Here is a 26,000-nt window from a genome sequence, read left to right as displayed (position 1 = left end):
CTAGACAACTGTAGAAAGGAAGCACGCTACCTGCTTTAACTTTCTCTGCACGTCCAAAATGCCAGAAGGACTTGGGTTTCCCATTTCGTGGTGCCTTCTTGTGGTGCGCATTCCCCATATCGAGCTCCTGCTCCAAATCCCAGAGTCTTAGAAGTTAACAGACCCATATGGCTTCTACATTGCTGCATGTGTTCAAAGATACTGTACCTGCTCTGTTATGGCCAGCCTATGAATGGTGGGTGTGTGCCAGTAACAGACTCTCTCTCTCTCTCTCTCTCTCTCTCTCTCTCTCTCTCTCTCTCTCTCTCTCTGTCTCTCTCTCTCTCTCTCGCTCGCTCGCTCGCTCACTCCCTCCCTCCCTCTCACTTTATTTCCCTGCTCTGAAGCTTAAGTAGTAAAGCAATCTGATGGGTCTGTACTTCACTGCACTCCATTTGTTGCTCTTTTATTTCTCCTCTCATTAATTTACATTGATTAATGTCAGTTAATTCTGCTTAATGCCTTTGACTGCACAGCCATAATGTCTTATTGCAGTTAGAAAATGAGGATACCAAGAAAATGGCAACTAGCGTTGCATTCTATAGTACATATTAACAAGAATATGTACATGTTTAAAGGTCAAAGACTCTGAACCCACATTTGTGTAAAGTTCTCTATGTTCTGATTTGTAATATATTGTATAATTTTAATGTGTATTATTTTTAGACTAACACATTAGGAATAATGCTTATAATTTTCCACAGTAAAATATGGGGATTTCTGTGTTGCTCCAAAACTAACAATAAATAGTGAAAAACTAACCATTTTTTAACTGTTTATGAAAACAATTAATATTTACACAGTTTATGCCTTTCCTTAGCAAATGTAACATTTCAGTGACTCTTCATGAGCATTAGTAGTGCCTCTGTTATACTCGTATTACTTTGACAAACCTAGTGTGTGAGATGACATAAGTTATCCCTCCATTACCTCTCCAGATGAAAGCAGAGATGCACACAAACAATATGAAACCACATCGTGAAAAACCACAAAGCTGAATGAAGACTGAAAGACTTCCACCCACTTACCCATTTGTATAAAGCCCCCTATTGAGTGTGAGTCATTAGGTGAGAGATCAAACAAGGCTTCAAGCTAGAGAATTACAAATGGTACTCAGTTTAAAGCCTAGTATGGAAATATATTAAACTGTGAGATTTTCTACATATTTCCCAAAAATGAAAGGTTAGATATGTTCAATTATTAAAGAGATAACAGCATTTTGAAATCCAAACCATGTTTTTCTAAGATCCTCTAAACAGTCCCTCACAAAGCTCACTTACTCACATATCATAGAAAAACATGTTTATGAAGTTCAGCTATATATTGACTTTTTTTCAAATGAACATGTTTTTACTTTTGCCTGTCAGTTCACTTTGTAAAGTGCCATTTAGGACAGGAAGAATCTGGAGATTTCAAGGTGAGGGCCATGTTTGACTAGTAATACTTGCTGATAATGGCACCAGAGACTCATGACTTGTTGTATACTGTTCAGACATGCATGTAAGAATTTCATTGTACTCTGTACATATGATAACATTTTGAACTTGAACCTGAACTTGCCTGGTACATCAGATATTTATTTTTTTGAAGGAAGTCACGTTTTGCCTTTGTATGAAAATCTACGGTTCATCAAAATGTGATAGTATCTGATTTTAACATTTGCAGTTTTTTTGTTCCAAAATTTACAGCTTTGGCTTCCTTGCATCAAGCAAAGTTTTAGCAATCTTTGAAGGAAATCTTAAACACAGTCACGCCTTTATCTGTGGTGTTAGGACAGAAAAGGATGAGTCATGGGGCTGTGTTTAGCTGAAGAAAATTCACATGCTAATGTTCATGCTTGCATAATTGCGTGTTGCTGCATCCTAGACTGTTCTGTAGTCATATACTGTACACCAGCCAATGTTTGGAATAAGCAGGTTGGAAAATGAATGGGTTCTTCTTACTCAATTAAACATGTTTCCATAATCAAATAAAAGAAACATTGAATATACCATATGAGTCAAACGTTTGCACACACACAGTGAAATGAAGATATTTTTGATAGATATTGATACAATTTTCTATTGAGATAAGATTAAATTGATTTAAAAATACAAGACATTGCTATTGTTGTTAATAGCATATTTTAGAAAGCTATTTTTATTAGCCATTTCACAATGTTTTATGTGAGCAAGTAAAAGTGTTTCTAAAAATGTGAATTCTTTCAAAGTGCCACTTTGTCTAGTAGTTTCCATCTCAAAAGTTCTCCTAATCAAAGGATAACTTCTAATATTTAAAAAACTAAGCTTGTTGCAATTTCATTTTACTAATCAAAAAGGTTTAAACACTATACTAAAGAAAAGAAGTGATTGCTGGGATAAGTTTTGCTCTTCATTAACAAAGCCCAGCTTGTTAATGTTCCCCGAGAGATATTGTTTAAAGTAATATAGGTGTGGAGCTCTAAAGGGATGATATCATCAGCAAGAGCAACTGTGGTTAGAATTCTGACATCTGGATTATAATATCTGAGAATGTAGTTTAAACTATGAAAGGTAAATAGGAAGAAACTCGATAGAAATGGATTCAAAATGTTAGTCACTTGGGTGTGAGCATTTCATAAGGACTGTTGTTACAGTGCACAAGCTGTGCATCAAACAGTGGTGCAAAGAGCAAATACAAAGGATTACTGAATAGTGAAGAGAAGTGGCGCAGTGGTAGTGCTGCTGCTTTGCAGTAAGGAGACTGTGGAAGATTGTGAGTTCGCTTCCCGGTTCCTCCCTGTGTGGATAGCGCTTTGAGTACTGAGAAAAGTGCTATATAAATGTAATGAATTATTAATATTATGAGATACATTTTCTACAGAAATGGACAAATGTTCCTAGAGTGCAAATTAAAAAAAGTCTACTAGCCCAAGTGCTTGTCCCCAGTTTTGACGCAGTGTATTTTTTTGGTAATGTTGAAAGCACTCATCCTTTTTAGAAGGGTGCCTGTCCATTGCAGGGCGTTCACAAATAAACAGACCGGGAATCTCTTACAGTGGATTTATATTCACCAGTTCATCTGAACTATCCATCCATCCATCCATTTTCCAACCCGCTGAATCCGAACACAGGGTCACGGGGGTACTTGCCTGTTTAGTGATATGAAAGGAATAAATCTCATACACAATGGGGTAAGCATTTGTGTAAAAAAACGGTGGCGCAGTGGGTAGCGCTGCTGCCTTGCAGTTGGGAGATCTGGGGACCTGGGTTCGATTCCCGGGTCCTCCCTGCATGGAGTTTGCATGTTCTCCCCGTGTCTGCGTGGGTTTCCTCCGGGGGCTCCGGTTTCCTCCCACAGTCCAAAGACATGCCGGTTAGGTGGATTGGCGATTCTAAATTGGCCCTAGTGTGTGCTTGGTTTGTGGGTGTGTTTGTGTGTGTCCTGCGGTGGGTTGGCACCCTGCCCAGGATTGTTTCCTGCCTTGTGCCCTGTGTTGGCTGGGATTGGCTCCAGCAGACCCCCGTGACCCTGTGTTCGGATTCAGCGGGTTGGAAAATGGATGGATGGATGGAACTCTAATGCAATTAAAATAAATATTTTAATGGTAAAATAATTACTGTTATTTGTACTTTTTTGTTATTACCTAAATAATTGAAGGCATCTGACATTATGGAGTAAAAGGATAAGAGTAACAGGATGGCAGCTCACTTAATCATTTAAGCATGAAATTGATTCAATTTTCTGCTGCTTTATAAATACTACGGAGAAACAATACAGCACCACAAATACAAGATAAGGCAGCATGCATCCTATCCAAACTTTTAATGATTACTCATTTATGCTGTAGTATTCAGACATTTCCCCCATCGTTGTCAATGTCCTGTGGTAACCTCCATGTGCCTGAGCATTGGAATAATTCTGATGAGAACTGGCCATTCACTATGACAAGCTCATCAGTCTTATTCACCTAATTTTTGCAAAATTACATCAAGTTGAGTTTTGAAGGACCCTAAAGGAATGGTGGCTCTGAGGCTAAGGATCTGGGATGGTATCTGGAAGGTTGCCAGTTCAAATCCATGTTACTGCCAAATGAGATCTTACTCTGCCGGGTCCTTGAGCAAGTCCCTTAACTTGCAATTGCTCCAGGGGTGTTGTACAATGGCTGACCCTGTGCTCTGACTCCAAGGGGTATGCGAAAACTAACAAATTCCTAATACAAGAAATTATATACTGTAAAATGAAATAAAGAACAAAAAAAGGGCCTACTTTCTACAATACTACTTGGTAACATTTCATTCTTGTGAGATTTGCTACTATATGTTAAGACGAACTTTCCAATATTTGTGCAAAACCTAGTCATGACCATTCTGTGGTATATTCATCAAGGTAAAAGAAAGTGGCCTTCCACCTCATTTGGAAAAGTTATTTTTCTGTGTTGACTTCCTGGTTCCTGACTTTCTCACCAGGACTTGGGATTCCTCTTTTGTATTTTGCTTTATTTAGTTATGTGGAATACAATTGTACTATTGATAAAAAATACAAAATTACATAGAAAGATTAAACTCTAAACAAATAGTGACCCAGCCACGAAATAAAGCCAAACCCTGGAGATGCAAGATAACATCACTATGTGTTAAGTTAACATGCCACATCTGTGACATAATGGTGTTCAAAAATATTTTCTTGTAGTATTATAAATACATTTCAAAATAAGTTATTATAAAACACTGAGAATAAATCATCCATCCATCCATTATCCAACCCGCTATATCCTAACTACAGGGTCACTGGGGTATGCTGGAGCCAATCCCAGCCAACACAGGGTGCAAGGCAGGAAACAAACCCCGGGCAGGGCACCAGCCCACAGCAGGGCACACACACAGTAAGGACAATGTAGGATCGCAAATACACCTAACCTGCATGTCTTTGGACTGTGAGAGGAAACCCACACAGACACGGGGAGAACATGCAAACTCCACACAGGGAGGACCTGGGAAGCGAACCCAGGTCTCCTAACTGCGAGGCAGCAGCACTACCACTGCCCCACCAAGAATAAATCATTTAAATGTAAAAAAAAAAATACAGACTGTCATCGATTTACAACCATGTTCGGTTCCAACCGGCTGGTCGTAAGGCAATCTGGACGTAACATGGAGCAGTATATGTATTCAGAAATGACCATACGTATAGTACTGTATAAAAAGATCCCTAAGTCATATTGTTTGTTTTATATCCTTTTTATCATCATTTTTAGCACACTATTTAGATCTTCTATCTTTTTTTTATAAATTAGTTTTAGTATAACCTTTTTCTTATTATAACCATTGTCACAGATGGCCGGGATTCTTACCTGGCTGGGACACCTCTTCGCTGGAAGAATCGGGGGAGCAAGCCCGGTCAGAGCATTACCTCAACCAAGACTATAGATGGCAGTGCCCACAGGTTGCAGCAGTGCCTCAGACTCCCGCAGGGCTTCATGGGAGATGGAGTTGTCTATAGCTCTTTTGGGATCCAGAGGTGCTGCCAGGTGGTGCTGCAGCTGTTCCTGAGTCCATGTGGGTGGTTCTTCTGCCAAAAGCAGAAGTGCTGCCGGAAGTGGGGCAATGAGCACCTGAAGCACTTCCAGGTGCCTTATATAAGGGGCCAGCGGACAGTACTTGGTGAACCAGAGTTGGGTGGAAGGTGGATGAAGCTTGCCGAAGAGGAGTGGAGGAGAAAAGAGAGAAAGATAAGGAAAAGAGGAATATTGTGCTTGTGCATTGGGACTGTGTTGTGGGCTCATGGGATCGGATAAGACGTTCTCAACGAGTGAAGCAAAATAAAAGCACTCGTGTTTTTATAAGTGTGCCTCCTGTGTTTGTCTGTGTCAGGTTGGGTGGCAGGCACACCCCCTAATGGTTTGTCACACCATATAGTATAACCATTTTCTTAGTTCATTAAAGTACAGTATTGTTATAACCTTTTTATCATCTTTCTCTATACATCACATAGATATTCAGCCATTTTCTTAGTTAACTGTTTTTACGTTTTTATTAACTTTCTTTATACATTGCAAAGATATGTTTATTGTTAGATATTTTTACTGTTTTATTTTTCTTATGTTTACCAGTAATAGGTTTAGGTAAATCAATGCTGCTCATGCCAAAATTGGTATAATATTTGCAAAACATATAAAAATAGAAAATACTTTACAAAACTAAATAGAAAATTTCTATGAATCATCAATGTCACCACTTGAGGTAGTCAGGGTTGTTTTTTTCATAAATGTGCTGACCTTTGTCTGAATTGTTTGTTTCTTTTTCTGTTTGTAAACTTTCATGATATTGGCAAAAAGCATCTTGAACTCTTCGTTCAACCATTGCAAATCATTCGATATTTGGGTCCATTTCCAAAATGTCTGAGATGTTTATTTAGTTCAGAAAAACCTTCAGATAACGGCTTAGTGATGAATTTCCTTTCTGGTTCTTCCTTGTCTTCTTTCTTCTCTTCTTCTATCGTTTCTTCTTCAGCCATTCTTTCTTCTTCCAAAGCTACAAGTTCTTCATTCATTCATTCAGTTCTCTAGATTCTTGGCCTAGAAACTCCTCAACATTTTCCAATTTACACTCCAAAGAAAGTTCCTTTGCCAGTATTACTATGTTTTCCATAATTATTTCAAGTTCATGTTCACTATCAAATTCATCAAAAATATTAACATAATGCTTAAAACACTTTTTGCAGATTTCATTCATGCATTTCTTTGTCACAGCTTCCCATATGGTGGCAGTATTTTTGATACATTTTAAAATATTGTACTGATTCCAAAACTTTCACAAAGACAGTTCTTGGTTGGCACCTGTTGTGTCTATAGCTTGGGTGAAAATGGTTTGGAGATAATGCACCTTAAATGTGGCAATCACACCTTGGTCCATAGGCTGAATGAGCGGAGTTGTGTTTGGTGACAAATAAACAACTTTCACTTCTGGATGGAGGTATTCTAGATAAGGTGGATGGCCAAGTGCATTATCTAGGGTCAATTTCATTTTTTTTAAAGGAATTCCTCTCTCCAAGCAATATTCATGAGCTTGAGGTATAAAACAATTCAGGAACCAGTCTTTAAACAATGCTTGAGTAATCCAGGCTTCTCCGTTTGAACGAAAGTATACGGTGTCACACACGTGCGCATGGGAGGCAGCTAGAAGGACCAAAAGCAGGAAATTCCATGCCAGGCCAGGGAGCGGCGGTGTGCAGTAAACCTTTCTGTACGGTAAATTCTGCCTGATTCCAAAGACTTCACTTCAGGTTCCGGTCCTGAAGACACCACTTCCAGTTCCGGTCCCCATGACATAACATCTGCCGACCTGCCTTAAAAACCAGACCACTTCTTGCATTAACTCAGTTCTGTTTTGGACTCAACTCAGTATACAGCTGTGCTTCTTATTTGCCTTTTTGCAGCCAGGACTTAAGTATACAGGTGGCTGCCCCAAAGCTTTTTGTGTGTCAAGGCTATTCATTTAACAGTGGCGTAGTCAGCAGGATGTTGGCTACCTTATGGAATCAGAAGCCGGACCAGAAAGAAGCCTTGACACACCTTCAAGACCTTCAGCCCGTAAGGGATCAGGTGGTAAAGTACAGATTCCTGAGTTGCCGGTTGAGGTCAGTGATGTGGGTGGGGGGAACCTGGGGCGTGCTTTGACCCAGGGGTCTAGCCTAGATCCCTGGGCATGTGGACAAGTTGCCTACAGACTAGAGCTGGGCTCAGAAGGGAATACATTAGGGACTTATTATGGGCTCTCGAGAAAAGGAACTGCTCAGCTGAACCCCACAAAGGGAAATTCCTTTGATAAAGGCGGAGGTGCCTCGGGTTGGGAGGTGAGGAGAATAATGCACTGGGAATTTGATCCTCATTTGCTCCCAAGCCTTCAACCTATGGTTCTGCATGTGAACTGATAGCTGCTGAGGAATTGTTTCATTTTCGTTTTCAAGTGTATAGAAATGGGGAAATATTTTTTCACCTTTGGACAACCGGGAATTCCTGTTAAATATCTTAGATTCATGGGTAGCGATTTGGGTAGTGGACACTTTGATGTTTATGAATGTTTCAACTCTAACAACGTGGACACAAAGTTATCAACCACCAAAACTTTGTAACGGCACCAGGCTTCACATCAAATCTCTGCACAAGAACCTCATTGAGGCAACTGTCTTCACTGGAACTGGCTCAGGGAAGACTGTATTTATTCCTCGCATCACTCTCATACCCTCTGACCTCCCATTCCAATTCAAACACCTCCAGTTTCCAGTAAGGGTCTGCTTTGCTATGACAATAAATAAGTTACAGGGCCAGATTCTAAAAAAGGTCGACATTGACTTGACACAAGATTGCTTCTCACATGGCCAACTGTACGTTGCATGCTCAAGCAGACAGGTTGGTCATTTTACAGCCCAAGGACAGAACTACAAATGTCGTTTACAAAGAGATCCTTACAACCTAAAAATGTGTATTTCTCATACATAACATTTACAATAATAAATTAAACTCTGGATTAAAGACCAGAAGTCCACATGACCGTCATCATCAAGTCCTTCCATGAAAACCCTGAATACAATGAGGACTGATTGATGTCATTTATGTTAGATAGAATGCCTACAGGGGGCTGGGCGGTCTGATGGCCTGGAACCCCTGCAGATTTTATTTTTTCTCCAGCCATCTGGAGTTTTTTTGTTTTTTCTGTTCTCCCTGGCCATAGGACCTTACTTTTATTCTATGTTAGTGTTCTCTTATTTTAATTCTTATTTTGTCTTTTTTTTTCTCTTTCTTCATCATGTAAAGTACTTTGAGCTACATTATTTGTATGAAAATGTGCTATATAAATAAATGTTGTTGTTGTTGTCTTTACAATCATCACATTTACTCTCTATACTAAAATAGGCCTACGACAATTACATTGACAATCATGTTACGTTATTTTTAAAATGTTTCCTTTTCTTTTTCAAAACTTCTTTAACACACTACTTCCCCGCTACAAAGCGCAGGTATTTTGCTAGTTAGAGTATATCGCACAGTTAAGCAATAGATTCGCTAAAATCTGACCTATTCTAAAAACTTACTTGGAAAAGGTGTAAGTAGCTCAGGTCTGTTGCTATGACCAGGGCACGTCCCTACGGGAGTTCTGCCTGGGAGATCGGAACATGGTACTTGGTCCTACCTCACACTCTAAATTACTGGCCCATTGGGAAGGCACTTATGAGGTTAAGGAGAGGAAGGGGCTTGTCGATTATTTGGTAAAACAATCAAATTGTCAGCTTAGCAAACGGTTATACCATGTGAATCTGCTGAAACCGTGATCCTGATCCCTCCTCTGAACAGCCCCGTTCACTCTTCGCTCATAAATTAGACCTTAACTTGGGCCCTAATTTGACCGACCGTCAATGACGAGAGCTGGAAACAGTCATCTTGTTGGTACCAGAGAAATTGAGTGAAAAACCCGAAATAACTTCACTGACTGCGCATAACATAGTGACAGAATCCAGCGTGATAGTCCAAGAATGTTCATTCAGACTTCCCAAGGCAAAAATAGCAGAAGTGGAGCTATATTTTAAGCTGATGCTGGAACTAGGTGACAGAGGAAAGTCATAGTCCCTGGCCCAGTCCTATCATCTTGGTCGGAAAGGCTGATGGGAGTTGGAAGTTCTGCCATGACTTGGCTTAACTAGGTCTCCAAATTCGATGCATATCCGATGACGCGAGTGGACGACCTCCTTGAACGGCTAGAACAAGCCAAATTCCTTGACCACACTTGACATGATAAAGGGGTACTGGCAGGTTCCTTTAACAGACTCCACAAAGGAGAACACTGCAATAAGGCACCCCTAGCGGACACTGGCAGTATCGTATCCTTCCATTTGAGTTACATGAGACTACCGCAACTTTCTAACGTCTGGTGGATAAAGTGCTCCGTCTTCGTAACTTGTATAGTGCTGCCTACCTGGATGATGTAATCATTTATTCCAGTACTTGGAAGGAATACCTTCAGCAGGTACAATTATTATGGTCGTTAGGAGAAGCTAGTCTTTGAATTAACCCAAAGAAATGTTTCTTTGGATTAATCAAAGCCAAATATTTAGGCTACCTGGTGGGCCAGGGTACGGTACGACCACAGTGTTCTAAAGTTGATGCCATACTGAAATGGCCCCATCCGAAGACGAAGAGGTAGGTTCATGCCTTTCTTGGATTAGCAGGCTACTATCGCCAGTTTGTACCCTGATTCTCAGAAATAGCGGTGTCCTTGACTAATCTCACAAGGAAGAGGTATGGGATGCTAAAACAGAAGCTGCATTTAGTGACTTAAAGCAGGCCCTTACATCAGCTCCAGTCTTGAAAGCTCCTGATTTCTCCTTGCCTTTCATCCTCTAGATGGACACTTCAGACACAGGTCTTGGAGACATGCTGAGCCAAAGCGTCAATGGTGCTGAACACCCCGTCATGTTCCTTAGTCAGAAACTGTTGGACCGGGAAACCATGTATGCGGCCATGAAGCCTGAGGCTTTGGCAATTAAATGGGTGATTACTCAGCTGAGGTACTACCTCTTAGGCCACGAATTCATCCTGGTAACGGACCATGCACCGTTACAGTGGATGGCCTTACACAATGGGTCGAACCCACGTTCTCTTTTATCCCTGCAGACCAGACACAGAAAATTCTGCCTGATTCCAAAGACATCACTTTCTGGTTCCGGTCCCCATGACATCACTTCTGGTTCCAGCCCTGAAAATGTCACTTCTGGTTCCGGTCCCCATGACATTACTTCCGCCAACCTGCCTTAAAAACCAGACCACTTCCTGCATTAACTCAGTTCTGTTTTGTAGTCAGATTTGTATACAACTTCATATTTGCTTCATATTTGCCTTTTGTAGCCAGGACTTAAGCATACGGGTGGCTGTCCCAAACCTTATTTGTGTGTCAAGGCTATTCATTTCACAATGGGCAGCATGTGCTTGTTCACATTCCTGAACACATATGGGTTTTCAGAATGATAAATTAGAAAAAACTTCAGGTTAAACCACGCAATGTTCCAGCCAAGGAGTAAAGTCAGCCTATCTATAAATACAATAAAATCAGACATTTTTTTAGCTTCTTTGTGAATGTATGTGCATTCTGGCATCCTTTTCCAAAATAATCCAGTTTCATCCATGTTAAAAAGCTACTCTGGTTGATACTCTCCTTCCTTAATTACTTCATCCAGACTTTTAGCAAACTTTTGAGCTGCTTTCTCATCTGCTTCCCTAGTGACTTAAACACTATGTATGTTCATATCCAAGTTCCTGAAAAACAGTAGAAAAATATGGAAGACAGGACTAGACATCTCATAATATCACACTAGTCTAAGTCATTAGTTTTCATATAAATAACTATAAAGGTCAAGTGAAGTAATTAAAATTATTTATAAAGTTTTCCCACAAACTATGGCAGAAAATTATTTTAAAAAAGGTATTGTAATCTCCTGATTGGAAGGAATTGGGTGTGTCTTTTTCAGCATGTTCTTGAGATTGTGGGAAAAAGTGCTGTTGCAACTCAACAGTACCCACTTTGTATACACACATGTACACAATTAGCTTTGATTATAAAGTATTAGCTACACACACCCCAAGTTTTTATTACAGATCAATCTTCTGAGGCACCATCTCATGTGAAGTGACAAAAATATTAAATAGTGAATGTGGCAACATTACTGGATTCATTGCTATGTGCAGGAGATGCATAGAGCCTAATAGAGAGCCCAGCTAGATGAACTGCCCTTACAACGAGTGACAAAGAAGGCAATAAGATAGTAGCCAAAATGATAACAAATAATTCTAAAATATTAAATATTTTGTTAGAAAATGTTGGGATATTTGGATATTAAAAATATAACTTAGAAACTTAAGAGGCTATAATTAGACAAAGCAAGGGGCTAGGTGAATTAATTTGAGATTTACTATTAATATTATTATTATTATTGAGAAGAAGTAGAATATTGAATTTCCCCGGGATTAATAAAGTTAATCTTATCTAATAATAATAATTTCAAATCTGTCTCATCCAATAAGTTCTCAAAGGACAATGTTTGGTGCAACAATGATAATTTTGTATTATAAATAGCCAAAATGAAAAGAATATTATTTGCATTTACCTGCACTGAAGTTATCTCCAACAAAGTAACGCTGTTGTACAGTTTTTCAAAAACATAGTCAATGTGTTTATATATTAAGACAAGCTTACCAACCAAATTATATTTTCAGGATCCTCCTTAATGGTGGATGATACAATTTAATTAGCTTCATTGACATTCTTTCTGAATGTCCAAAAGATTGTCTGAAAATGTCAAGCAAAACATCAAATAAATAAAGCACATAGAGTTGCCAGTTGTCTGGAATTGGTCAATCTTAAGACTGACTCAAGGAAAGTTGAAAAAACTGAAAAATGTAGGCTTTTAAAAATAGAAGAAAATTCATTAAACTATTACTCTGTTCAGGCACAATAGCTATTCTCAACTAACAAATGAAATGGCTACCTGAATAACAGCCAAAAGCTGTATACCTTAAAGCCGGTACAGTGGAACCTCGAGTCACGACCGTAATTTGTTCCAAAACTCTGGTCGTAACCCAATTTGGTCGTGACCTGAAGTAATTTCTCCTATAGGACTGTATGTAAATACAATTAATCCATTCCAGACCATACAAACTGTATGTAAATATATTTTTTTTAAAAGATTTTTAAGCACAAATATAGTTAATTACACCATAGAATGCACAGCGTAATAGTAAACTAAATGTAAAAACATTGAATAACACTGAGAAAACCTTGAACAACAGAGAAAACTAACATTGCAAGAGTTCACGCTATAGTGCTACAAACCGCTTGCTAAAAACACTTTTTTAATGAGTTTTAAGCACAGGGAAAAAAATGAACATTTGAAAAATCCATAATTTAATAAACATTACAACAAAGCACGCTACAAACTGATCACTGTAAACAGAAGTGAAGTGGAGGTTAAAATCCAATAGAAAAAAGTCTTCATTAAATACAACGAGGTTAAAACAATGCTCAAATCAGTCTCTTTAAAAACAAGCCTGGTGCATTTTTTAACCTTATGCGGCCAGCCCTCTCTCTCTCTCTCTCTCTCTCTCTCTCTCTCTCTCTCTCTCTCTCTCTCTCTCTCTCTCTCTCTCTCTCTCTCTCTCTCTCTCTCTCTCTCTCTCTCTCTCTGGCGCATGTGTGTGTGTGTGTGTGTGTGTGTGTCTGTCTCGTGTGTGTGCGTGTGTGTGTGTGTGTGTGTCTGGCTCTCTCACAAAAGGGATCAGAAGGCTAAGCTATGGGAAAAAAAGTTTGACTTGGTAGCTAACATCTCTGCTGTCTGATAAGGGTGCCATGGCTGTAGTGTAATAGGCTCACAAAAGTTAATACTGCATCTGTTTAAGTGTCTGAAAAGCTCTGCTGATGTGTCACACACAAGTGTGACATTGGCAACCAAGTCTATTATCAGTCATCTAATTCTGAAGGCTGCCATAAACAAAATGAAAAAGATTCAACTAGAAATACAGTAAAAAGGAAAGCAACTGATGTAATGGTCTTGGTTCTACTGATGGTAGTACATTTTTTATTCACTAAAAGCTTTGATCATTCTGTAGTAGAAATAATATTATTGATATTGATCTAAATATAACATGTATGCAAGTGTAGAAAGAAAGCCTAATGTTTATACTAAATATGCTATCTTGTCCGGGGTTGATTCTTGCCTTGCACCCAATGCTGTAAGACAATATGCTGATTCAATATGATTCTACACTGGGAAAAGTATATTCAGTATATGTTTCACAAGTCATTAGAATTTTAATTTTACTTAGACCATGGAATTCACTTTTCCCATTTCTGATTTGTTTTTCAAATGCTCAAGGACACATGTCTACTTTATGGACAGACAGGGTCCAGCAGAAAAAAGCAAAAACCCTACTTGTGGAAAACACAATGCTATTTTCTACAACTATTTTGGTAATGCAAAACTTTCCCATGGGACAGACATAAATGAATTCTGTATTTCTACAAATAACCACACCCTGTTGACATAAGAGCTGCTGATTAAACATGCTGCTTTTCTAGACAAATACAGTTTCAGCTCCCAGCTGCCATATGGTACCCTCTAGTGGAATCTGCTGGCGGGATTTAATGAATAAGAGCTCAGTAAATAAAACTTTTGTGAGAACCATAGTATAAAACAATATACATGTACATTAGGCAGGAGTACATTTCACTTTAAAATTAGAAAAACACACTTTCACAAAATGATTCTGCATATTTTTGTTAATTCAAAGAGCCTGGATAATATGTGTATTAAATATCATTTTAGAATAGAGTAGTGCAAAGTAACAAGTATAGCATTTTTAATTTAATTAGTTATATTTAATTTCTCTTTTCTAAATGCTGATTTTTTTTTCCTCATTACTATGCATTTTCATATATTCAGGACATATATTCAGTCGCCAAACTAACATCAGAATAAAATGAATTGGCAATCTTTATCAAAATCTGGTATTAAAATATCACTGATAATCAATAAATCCATTTTCCTAACCCACTTATCCAGGGCTGGGTTGTGAGGAAATGAGTGTCTTTCATAGCAATCATAAGGCAGGAATAACACCTGGACAGAGTGCAAATCTAGCACAGGGCAAACACACACACACACACACACACACACACACACATTTGGGCTAATTTAGCAATGAAAATTCAACAAACCTTATTGTCTTTGGACTGCAGAAACAAAACACAGCACCCAGGAAATCCACGTAGACACAGGCATACTTTACATGGGGAGCACCCAGGGCGCAAACCCTGGTCTCATTACTGTGAACTAAGGATAATAACAGTACTAATTTTGAGTATATTCTAATACAATTTATTGTTTTCATCCTTTTAACAAATAAAATAATGAAAGGGATTGTGAGATATGGGGAAGATACCTAAGTAATGTACCTAAAGTACCCAGGACCCTAAAGCACGGCAGCTGACCAGTCAATCCTTTAAACTCATTTAGTTAAGGAGTGGCTAAGCTTTCCCCATATACTGTATGCCATTTATATATCTGTTATGGTCTCTACTTCGACTACATGACTCAAAGGTTTCTTTCAAATTCCACAATGCATTATGTGAAGAAATGCCTTGAGAGCACCTTCCTTTAATCTAAACAGGTGCCATTTGACAAAAAGCAAATCTTCACCACAGATAAGTAAAGTTTTAGGCTCTTCTTAAGACTTAGACCATGTGTAATTGCTATAAGGGTTACTTTATTATGACATGGTTGAATGTGGACTGCATGTTCATGTTTTGCACCTGATCTTTGCTAGGATAGCGTCCATGTGACCCTGCTCTGGGTAAGTGGGTTAAGAAGATGATTTTGGTCAGTACTGGGGCACAAATCAGCTAAGTGTCTGATTTTAAACTTTTTACTCTGGAATCTCAAATAAGAAAATTGGCATCATGCTGGGACTCAAGCAGAGGATCATAATGATACCATAATGATTACCATAATGAGTACCATAATGATAGGCAAATAACATTGGCCTTATAATAAAAAACAGAAAAGGTTTTTGTTTCCATTCGAGCATATTTCTCACATGAAAATTACTAAAAGAGAAAAGTGAAAAGTTAACATCTATACTAAGAAAAGGCAAAGCCCTCACTGACTCATTGACTGACTCATCACTAATTCTCCAACTTCCCATGTAGGTAGAAGGCTGAAATTTGGCAGGCTCATTCCTTACAACTTACTTACAAAAGTTAAGCAGGTTTCATTTCGAAATTCTACGCGTAACGGTCATAATGGTCGACAACGTCTGCCATGTTAAACTTTCTTATTTATGGCCCCATCTTCACGAAATTTGGTAGGTGGCTTCCCTGCGCTAACCGAAACTGATGTAAGTACTTATTTCGGTATGACACCACTGTCGGCCGCCATATTGAAATTTCCAACGGTCTTTGTTACTTATGGGCCCATCTTCAAGAAATTTGGTACGCGGGTTCCCAACGCTAACTGAATCCTACTTACGTACATATATACGTCCATAGCCTGCAGCTCAGTCGTCATGTGAGGCGGCGTTGGGTCCCCCATCCCCACGCCTCCCACGTAGTTGGCTGCCTGCCTATATAAGGGCATCCGTCGCTCCGGTCTCTTCATTCCCTTTCTTGCTTCGCCACGGTATTCATGTCTCCCTGCTGATAACTGCAGCCTTTTTATTTAATCCATGGCTTCTCCGCTGTTTTATTGTTGGTTTATTACGATAATAGTTATTGTGTAGGTATTTTAGACTTAGTTTACATTGTTCAGGTACCCATTTCCTTTATTGTTCCAACCGTACCCCCATTAACATGTCTATCGAGGTGATCACCATCGATCAAAGAACTGTCACTTACTGAGTGGTTTCCATGCCCGGAGATGGTGACTGCCTTTTCCATTCTCTGTATTACATATTGCACGGCCATATCAGGCTCACTCTTGATATCCGGAGGAACATTGTGTCTTATGTATTGAATGACTGGGACAGGTTCAAGGTGTGGAATGATGACAGTACAGGAGATAATTATACTAAACAGGAGCACTATAAGAGTGAAATGCTTAAGCCCTTTACCTATGGTTCTGCAAGTGAGTTGATGGCTGCCGCAGAATTGTTCGGTTGTCGCTTTCAAGTGTACCAAAATGGCCAAATATTTTACACCTTTGGACAACCGCCAATGCCTCTTAAACATCATAGATTCACAGGTGACGATTTGAGTAGTGAACACTTTGATGTTTATGAATGTTTAAACTCTCAAAAGCTGGATGCAAAGTTATCGATGAAACCCATTTCAATTCAAACGCCTCCAAATTCCAGTAAGGCTCTGCTTCACAATGACAATTAATAAGTCCCAGGGACAGACCCTACAAAAGGTTGGCATTGATTTCAGGCAAGATTTCTTTTCTCATGGCCAACTACAGGTATACGTTGCATGCTCAAGAGTAAGCTCAGCGCATAGCTTGGTCATAAGACAACCGGAGAGCTGAACTGACAATGTGGTATACAAAGAGATCCTTAACAAATAATTATTGGTATATTTTCCCTCAGTTTAAAAAGGTTTACTTTTCTTCTTAATAAAAATTTTAAAGCAGTACTTTGCCGTACAAAGCACGGGTATTTTCCAAGTTGATAATAAAACAATAATTATTATTTGAATGAGCCTGGATTCCTGAGGCAAATCACTGTCAGCGTATATGTTTAGTATACTCTTCAGTAAAGCTGAAAAAATGTATTTTTCTTTGAAATGTGAGTGCCATGAGATGTGGTGATTTTTATAAATGGTTACATAGTCACTTGACTCATGGCACTGGATAAGAAATAAATAGTCAAACATAATAATTCATGTAGTTTATTAGCCTGAGGCCTCATGTATAAATGGTGTGTATACATAAAAATGCTTCATATGCCCGTTTCCAAGCTCACTTAGCGATGTATAAAAACAAAACTTGGCATAAACCCACGTACATTCTCACGGTAGCCTCCTTTCTTGCGTATGAACTTTTCTGCTCAGTTTTGTAAATTGGTGGCACCGGGCATCAAATGAGTGCTTTTGTTTCTGTGTAATTTCCCTTTTTTCAGATTTGCATCAGTGACTTGGGATTTATCAAATACAGCAAAATTAATTGCATATCGTTTACCAGTTTAATTTACTTAATTGTAATCATTCTGTAACAATATAATGGTGCACAGAATGAACAAACTATTCCAAATACCATAGCTGCTTTAGCGTTGTTACTCTCAGTGCACCACTCAGAGTATTTTAACCCATTGTATGTGTGTGTCATATCATAGCTACACAGCAACTGATCACAAAGCTCTATGGCGTGTTGTGTCGAGAGCTCAGAGATTTATTGGGAAACAGCTTCCAACCCTGGGGGACATTTAAAGCACATGTTGCCTAAAGAAAACCACCAGGATCTGCATGGATTCCAGTCAGACATGCCGCAGTTTATTTGAACTCATCCAATCTGGCAAACGCTTCATAGCCTTTCCTGCACAGACCTCAAGGCTCAGAAACAGTTTCATCCCAAGAGTTATAAACGCACTCAATCAGCCCATCAATTGCTTGTAGAACTGTTTGTACTTATAATTACAATTACTTCACTGTAAACTTGCACAACAACTGTAACATTGCACAACTTGAGCCATTTTATGAACCATTTGCACTAACTTCACTGTATGTACAACTTTATTGCACTTATGATTTCATATTGTATATTTTTCATTATTGTTTTTATTGTATTATTATTATTGTTATTTTATAGGAAAATAAGTTTATGGAGAATTTGCATATAGAATTTCATTGTACCATATAATGACAATAAAGAAATTCAGTCGAAATCAATAGAAGAGAGTGCATATTTACAGATGATAACGACTGGCTTCTAAGTCAATTTAGATTTCCAAGAGCTACCCTCTTGGATCTGTGTGCTGTTAGAATACTAGGATGTATAAAAGATATAATTTTTATGATGAAATCCATCAAAGTATACATATTACATTTTAGAGATAAATGCTTAACTTCATTTAAATAATATATACTGTTAATTAAACACGTGAGAGTGCAGTGGTGCAGCAGTAGCGATGAGATGGCTCTCCATCCAGTCATTGTTCCTGCCTGATGTTTGCTGAGACTGGCGTGACCATGGATGGATAGAATAATTAAATATATATAATGAAGATTTTTCAGTGTTCCATAAAAAAATTGAAGAATCAGTGTTTTAATCTTACAGCTGGTTTTAAATTTATTACAGAGCTCATTGTGTGGTGATTGGTTATATGGAGAAAGAAAATGGAAGGACAGGAATTGGTACGTTTGACAGAGACAGTACTGCTGTTAAATTATTCCATTCAGGGTCACGTGTGTCCCAGCAAGCATCTTGTTGGACGGGGGAAGGCAGGATCAATCCTTGAACGGGGCGCCAGATCATCTCTACCACTGCACCACCGTGCCCCCATGTTTAATACATGCTTTAATGCATTTCATCATGAAAATGATATCAAGTATACATCTTACTATTTTAAAATGTTCAAAGAGATGTAATATCATAAATGCAATGTATTGTGTGTGGTGATCTCTGCCTGCACACTTCGATCTACGAAAGAGAAAGCTTGTTTAAGAAGCATGTAGTGATTCACACACATAGAACACATAGAATATGAAGCATTTAATGTGCTACTTTAGTTACGATGGGATTTGAGAAACTCTAGTAAAAGCATCGATTTTAAGATGAAGTTCATGACCTTCTACTTTAATGACAAAATAAACTACAAGATTGAAAGTGGAAATTTTGGGATTAAACTCTACATTTCAACCTTTTTTCTCATTGTGTCCCTAATTTTTTTTTCTTTTCTCTGTGCCCTAATACTCTTCTGTATGACACTCTGAAAGTGGGCTACAACTCACCTTTTCACCTTGACTTTGACATACAACCACTTCTTTCTGAACTTGACTTTTGAATGCCACTCCATCAATTCCCTTTTGTTGCTTATTCCACTGCATAAGCCACCAAAAAGTATGTTTTTCCTTACCTCCACTTCACTGAATAGGACCTCCACTTCGCATTCGCTGAAGTTTTTGTGCTTTTGCCATTGTCTTTTTAGAAAATGCTAACCATAAGGGGCTATTTATATTGATTTGCATATTGAAAGGGGCATAATTCTGGGTGAAATCGTGGTGGGGCAGCAGGCACTTGTACGTGTATTACATTTCATGACCAGGATTTATGGAGCAGATGTGCAGGGAAGTTGGCTTACACACGGTTTTGTGCATCTGATTTTTTTTTTTGTTGTGTATGCACAATTACACTTTGTATGTACACCATGTTTTAATGTGAATTCTATGCACGCCGTTATACATGAGGCAACTAGTCTTTTAATTTTAATAACATTATTCAAATGAGCTCCACCATTAACAATGTATTGTTCAGCATATTCAAGTTTTCATTTAACAATTCAATTAATTTCAGTTAAAAAAATTGAGTTACATAGCTAAATTATTCCTAAAGATGTGCAATTTGTATTGACACATGTGATAAGATACATCCTGCTAAAGAATTTAGGTTACATTTCAATTTGATATTTTCTTGCAGTTCTCTGTGGTCCCACAAACATGTGCTCCACGCTACCAGTCAACTAAAATTTATCAAACTGAAATAGTGTGACAAGGAGGCCTTCTTTTTTGTCAAGCATTTTAAACTTAATGCAGAATTTCCTATGCACCTCAGTTACAGATTTGGGTTCAACTTATATTGTAATGGTGAACATGTGAGGAGTTTCCAATCAGTTGTCCATGGTCACTGACAATGTATTTGCATACAACACTGCCACGACACTATACAGTATATTTCCCTAACCTTATTGACTCAACCCCAAAAACACCTTGAAAATCATCACATCCTTATGCTGCACAGTAATAAGGACAAAATATAAGTTTTTCTAGTTTATTAAATAAGACTTATAATATTTGATTTGAGTGTTTTATTCAGATTTTACAGTAACTTTTAAGTAAACAAAGTCTATGACCAAGACTGATTATATCTGAGAGCTCATAAGGGGAAACAAGCATTACTTTTTATTGTGTAAACAGAAGTAATGCAAGTACAGGACAGGAAGTTTTGACATGTAGGTGATAAGGTCAATAACATCATACTGTCAGAGACAGCGGGGATAGGCAGAGAACCTGCAGAGTCTAAGCATTATGTAAAGGATAGAGAGAGGTACAAGTTTTAGAAGACATTGTGGATCAAGTTTGAGACTACTTTAGAAAAGGGGTCCATTAGATCTGTTCTTCATTTGAACCATCAGCTAAAAAAATCAACAGGAATAAACAATGTATGAGTACAGGGATTTGCAAATGAGGCATGCAGTATGGGTAGAATATACAATTGTAAAGTAAACATTAGAAACCAAGTTTTATTATCTATGTTTCAGCTCACATAAACTAACAGTATATATGCATGTAAGCAGATGTGACATAGGGGCTTTTAGGAACTTTGTTGTTGTTTAGCTTGTATCTCATAATTAGCTTAAAACAACTTCAGGTGGATAGAAGAGCAATACCAAGGGCGAATTCTGTTGTTTTGATTTTTACTAATGGCACTTACTAAAAAATGCCATCAAGCCACATTATAAAAGAAAGCATCTCTGTTGGTGTGATGCAGACAATATACTGCTTTTTAAAATGGATGGATAATGCACAGCTTATAATATAAAAAATGAGAATGCAGCATTAGTGTTTTGACAGAGAAGGTATAGGCAGGTTTCAAGCAACACCAAAATATTAGGCTGAGGGCGAAGTGCAGTTCTACCTAACATGCACCCCAACAAAGAAGAGGAACAGGAATGCATTGCCATGAACGTGTATAATTTTAAGGGACACCTTATTTGAATTAAGAAAAGTAGACTATAAATTACACACACATATCTGTCTACGGTACACTGAACCAAAATTTACTTTATAGACACTGATTTGAATCATTCAGGTTGTATTTTTTCTTTCACTTTTGCATCACCCACCACAGAATCCATGCTTGGACAATCTCAGGTAATTATTCTACACAACCATGTATCGACCAATCACAAGCATGTCTGTGACTTAATTTGGGTCACAAATCATAGTTTAAGGAACACTTCTCTAGACCTTGAGTACAGTTACACAGGTATCACACAGTATATTATGGCACCAAGCAGCTGCCATTTGTGTTCAAAGCAAAAAAGTGTACACTATATTTACCAGACTGCCTTATTAGCATATGAGGTCTGTGAATTAGGTCATGATGTATTATGGTGAGCAACCAAGGAATATTTGTAGATTTTAGGCATTGTCTACTACTTGAAAACAAATACAGGGGGAAAGCCTAGCCCACTCTGCCTGGAACTCTTGACAGTTACATAACATATCACAACACTGCCCTGCCAATCTTTCTTATTTTAGGATGGCATCTTTAAAGTTCATGTAACAATAGCTGGGCTCTTAACACTAGAATTACCAGAGCCAACGGGAGCTACCCAGAATCATATTGATATTTGATCATCAGCCTTCACACATTATACAGTTCATGTCTACATTTTGTCATTTATTACTAAAACATGAAAAATGTTTCTGTTTTAACGATGTGTTTACATAGGTTGTTGTAGACACAGAACACACATCACATTATTTCCCCTTACAATCTGGGTAGCTCACTCCCATATAATCAATCAAAGCAGGAACTGGGAGAACTTCTTGCCCTTTCTGAGGTGGCGGGGGGATGGTATAGCAGGGTGCTTGCTGCTTGGGCTTATCGACACATTTACAAGACAAAAGATGCTGATGGAGAGGTGCGAATAGATTTAAAGGTGGGCCAGATTTACAAGTTTTTTCGTTGGCTCTGGTAATTCTAGTGTTAATAGCCTCAATAGTAAACATTGGCTAATAATTTTCAAGCAGCAATATATTGTTTCCAACAATGATATCAAAATATGGGAAATGACTGAACATCCCATAGCTCTTATGGTAGGTGGAAAGGAGGCTCTCTAGCATTTTATCCTTCTACATCTTATGTTCATAAGAAAAGCCCACGTGTTAAAACACACTTGATTTTAACTTGATCTATTATTAGTTCTTTAGTAGCACACACTTTTCTTAGTTGCCTCAACAGCAAAGTATCTGACTTTTTGAGTTGGTCTCTGCAATGGCCATTTATGTATTACAAGTACTATACAAGAGTAAACGACAAGCTCTGGGACTCCAGAAAACTTCAGGAGAATGTTAGAAAAACTAGACACTAACACAGGGGGAACAATGTATAATGAGTAGGGAGCAGGCAAGACACTGAAAGGAAATGGGAAGCAATCAAGAATCTTCAAAGAGCCAGGAAATGGAAAAGTTGCAAATTTTAGCTCAAGCTGAAATGAATCTGCAGAGTAGTTGTTAACACTAGAATTACCAGAGCCAACGAAAAAACTTGTACATCCGGCCCACCTTAAATCCATTCGCACCTCTCCCTCAGCGTCTTTTGTCCCGTAAATGTGCCGATTAAGACAAGGAGCAAGCAGCCTGCTATTCCATCCCCCACCGCCACAGAACGTGCACAAAGTTCTCCCAGCTCATGCCTTGATTGATTATCTGGGAGTGAACTGCTGGAGTTTTAGAGTGGAAATAATAGATTGTTATTTGGAACACAAGCATTTCATGTGTGTTCAGTTTCTATAATAATCTGTGTAAACACATTGTTAAAACAGAAACGTTTGTCATATTTTAGTAGTAAATGACAAAATGTTGGCATTAAACTATATAATGTGTGAAGCCTGACGTCCAAAGATCAAATAAACACTTTCACAAAAAGTTCAAGGACAATACAACAGCTTCTGTGGCGTAGCGATAAGATTTGCTGACTTGTAATCAAGAGTCCCCGGATCAATCCCGTCTGCCTCCTGTATTTGCTGTTTTCAGTAGTGAGCTGCTCTTATTGTTAATATTATACAGTACACACATACATTTGGTTTGTGTCTGTAACAGCTGGTGTACATTTATAGTACTTATAAAAGTTACCTTTTTTTTTCACTTTTATTCTCTCAGTCACGATCACGATACATACTACTGCCCTAGGGATTTGACGCTGTTAGTTTTTATTTGAAACTGGGAATAACTGTAGATGTGAGTGGTGTTTTGAGGCAATGGAACTGGACATTCTCTGATCTGGAGGGATAAAAACTGACACACAAACGCTGGTGAATCTGCCTTCTTCGTATCTCACCGTCACTTGATTTTTTTTTATTCAGTTTAATTGAGTGTTCCTGCTCACGCTGAATTAGTATGCATCTTATGGTCTATGATGTCAAAAAAAAAAAAACCAGAGACATAGGTATACAGTACTGTGCAAAAGTTTTAGACAGGTGTGAAAAAATGCTGTAAACAAAGAATGCTTTCAGAAATGGAAGTGTTAATCATTTATTTTCATCAATCAACAAAATGCAGTGAATGAACAAAAGAGAAATCTAAATCAAATCAATATCTGGTGTGACCCCCCTTTGCCTTCAAAATAGCATCAATTCTTCTAGGTACACTTGCATGCAGTTTTTGAAGGAACTCAGCTGGTAGGTTGTTCCAAACATCTTGGAGAACTAACCCCAGATCTTCTGTGGATGTAGGTTTCCTCACATCCTTCTGTCTCTTTATGTAATCCCAGACACACTCGATGATGTTGAGATCAGGGCTCTGTGGGGGCCATACCATCACTTCCAGGACTTCTTGTTCTTCTTTACGCTGAAGATAGTTTTTAATGACTTTGGCTGTATGTTTGGGATCGTTGTTCTGCTGCAGAATAAATTTGGGGCCAATCATACGCCTCCCTGATGGTATTGCATGATGGATAAGTATCTGCCTGTATTTCTCAGCATTGAGAACACCATTAATCCTGACCAAATCTCCAACTCCATTTGCAGAAATGCAGCCCCAAACGTTCAAGGAACCTCCACCATGCTTCACTGTTGCCTGCAGACACTCATTATTGTACCGCTCTCCAGCCCTTCGACGAACAAACTGCCTTCTGCTACAGCCAAATATTTCAAATTTTGACTCATCAGTCCAGAGCACCTGCTACCATTTTTCTGCACCCCAGTTCCTATGTTTTCGTGCATACTTTAGTCGCTTGGCCTTGTTTCCAAGTCGAAGGTATGGCTTTTTGGCTGCAACTCTTCCATGAAGACCACTTCTGGCCAGACTTCTCCAGACAGTAGATGGGTGTACCTGGGTCCCACTGGTTTCTGCCAGTTCTGAGCTGATGGCACTGCTGGACATCTTCCAATTTCGAAGGGTAATAAGCTTGATGTGTCTTTCATCTGCTGCACTAAGTTTCCTTGGCCGACCACTGCATCTACGATCCTCAACGTTACCCATTTCTTTGTGCTTCTTCAAAAGAGCTTGAACAGCACATCTTGAAACCCCAGTCTGCTTTGAAATCTTTGTCTGGGAGAGACCTTGCTAATGCAGTATAACTATTTTGTGTCTTGTTGCTGTGCTCAGTCTTGCCATGACATGAAACTGTCTTCCACAACCTCACCTTGGTAGCAGAGTTTGGTTGTTCCTCACTCAGTTTTAAGCCTCCTACACAGCTGTTTCTGTTTCAGTTAATGATTGTGTTTCAACCTACGTGTGACATTGATGATCATTAGCACCTGTTTGGTATAATTGGTTGATCATACACCTGACTAGAATCCTACAAAATCCCTGACTTTGTGCAAGTGGACCTATAAGAATTGATGCTGGTTTGAAGGCAAAAGGTAGTAACACCAAATATTGATTTGATTTAGATTTTTCTTTTGTTCGCTCACTTTGCATTTTGTAAATTGATAACAATAAGCAATCATTATTTATATTTCTGAAAGCATTCTTTGTTTACAGCATTTTTTCACACCTGCCTAAAACTTTTGCACAGTACTGTATATCGATGCATCCATCCGTCCATCCTCTTCCGCTTATCCGAGGTCGGGTCGCAGGGGCAGCAGCTTGAGCAGAGATGCCCAGACTTCCCTCTCCCTGGCCACTTCTTCTAGCTCTTTCGGGGGAATCCCAAGACGTTCCCAGGCCAGCCGGGAGACATAGTCCCTCCAGCGTGTCCTGGGTCTTCCCCGGGGCCTCCTCCCAGTTGGACGTGCCTGGAACACCTCACCAGGGAGGCGTCCAGGAGGCATCCTGATCAGATGCCCAAGCCACCTCATCTGACTCCTCTCGATGTGGAGGAGCAGCGGCTCTACTCTGAGCCCCTCCCGGATGACTGAGCTTCTCACCCTATCTTTAAGGGAGAGCCCAGACACCCTGCAGAGAAAACTCATTTCAGCCGCTTGTATTCGCAATCTCGTTCTTTCGGTCACTACCCATAGCTCATGACCATAGGTGAGGGTAGGAACATAGATCGACTGGTAATTGAGAGCTTTGCCTTAT

The 26,000-nt window shown here is 38.8% G+C and overlaps 1 protein-coding gene across 3 annotated transcripts in view; it reads right to left on the bottom strand.

Annotated features, from left to right (window-relative positions):
• Positions 1-26,000, bottom strand: part of kiaa1522 (KIAA1522 ortholog) — a 145,809-nt gene that overhangs the window by 94,917 nt on the left and 24,892 nt on the right. Inside the window, exon 1 of one of the 3 annotated variants that reach the window (XM_051936321.1) lies at positions 31-234. The exons of the other annotated variants lie outside the window; for them this stretch is intronic. Coding sequence (XP_051792281.1) covers positions 31-118 — 88 coding nt within the window. The 5' untranslated portion in view covers positions 119-234. Of the gene's footprint in view, positions 1-30; positions 235-26,000 lie in introns of those variants that run through there. 3 annotated transcript variants of the gene reach the window in all.

The sequence above is a fragment of the Erpetoichthys calabaricus genome, chromosome 14 (genome assembly GCF_900747795.2).
Source record: "Erpetoichthys calabaricus chromosome 14, fErpCal1.3, whole genome shotgun sequence".
NCBI lineage: Eukaryota > Metazoa > Chordata > Cladistia > Polypteriformes > Polypteridae > Erpetoichthys > Erpetoichthys calabaricus.
Note: the sequence above shows the minus strand (reverse complement) of the source record. Positions and strands in the feature narration are given on the sequence as shown.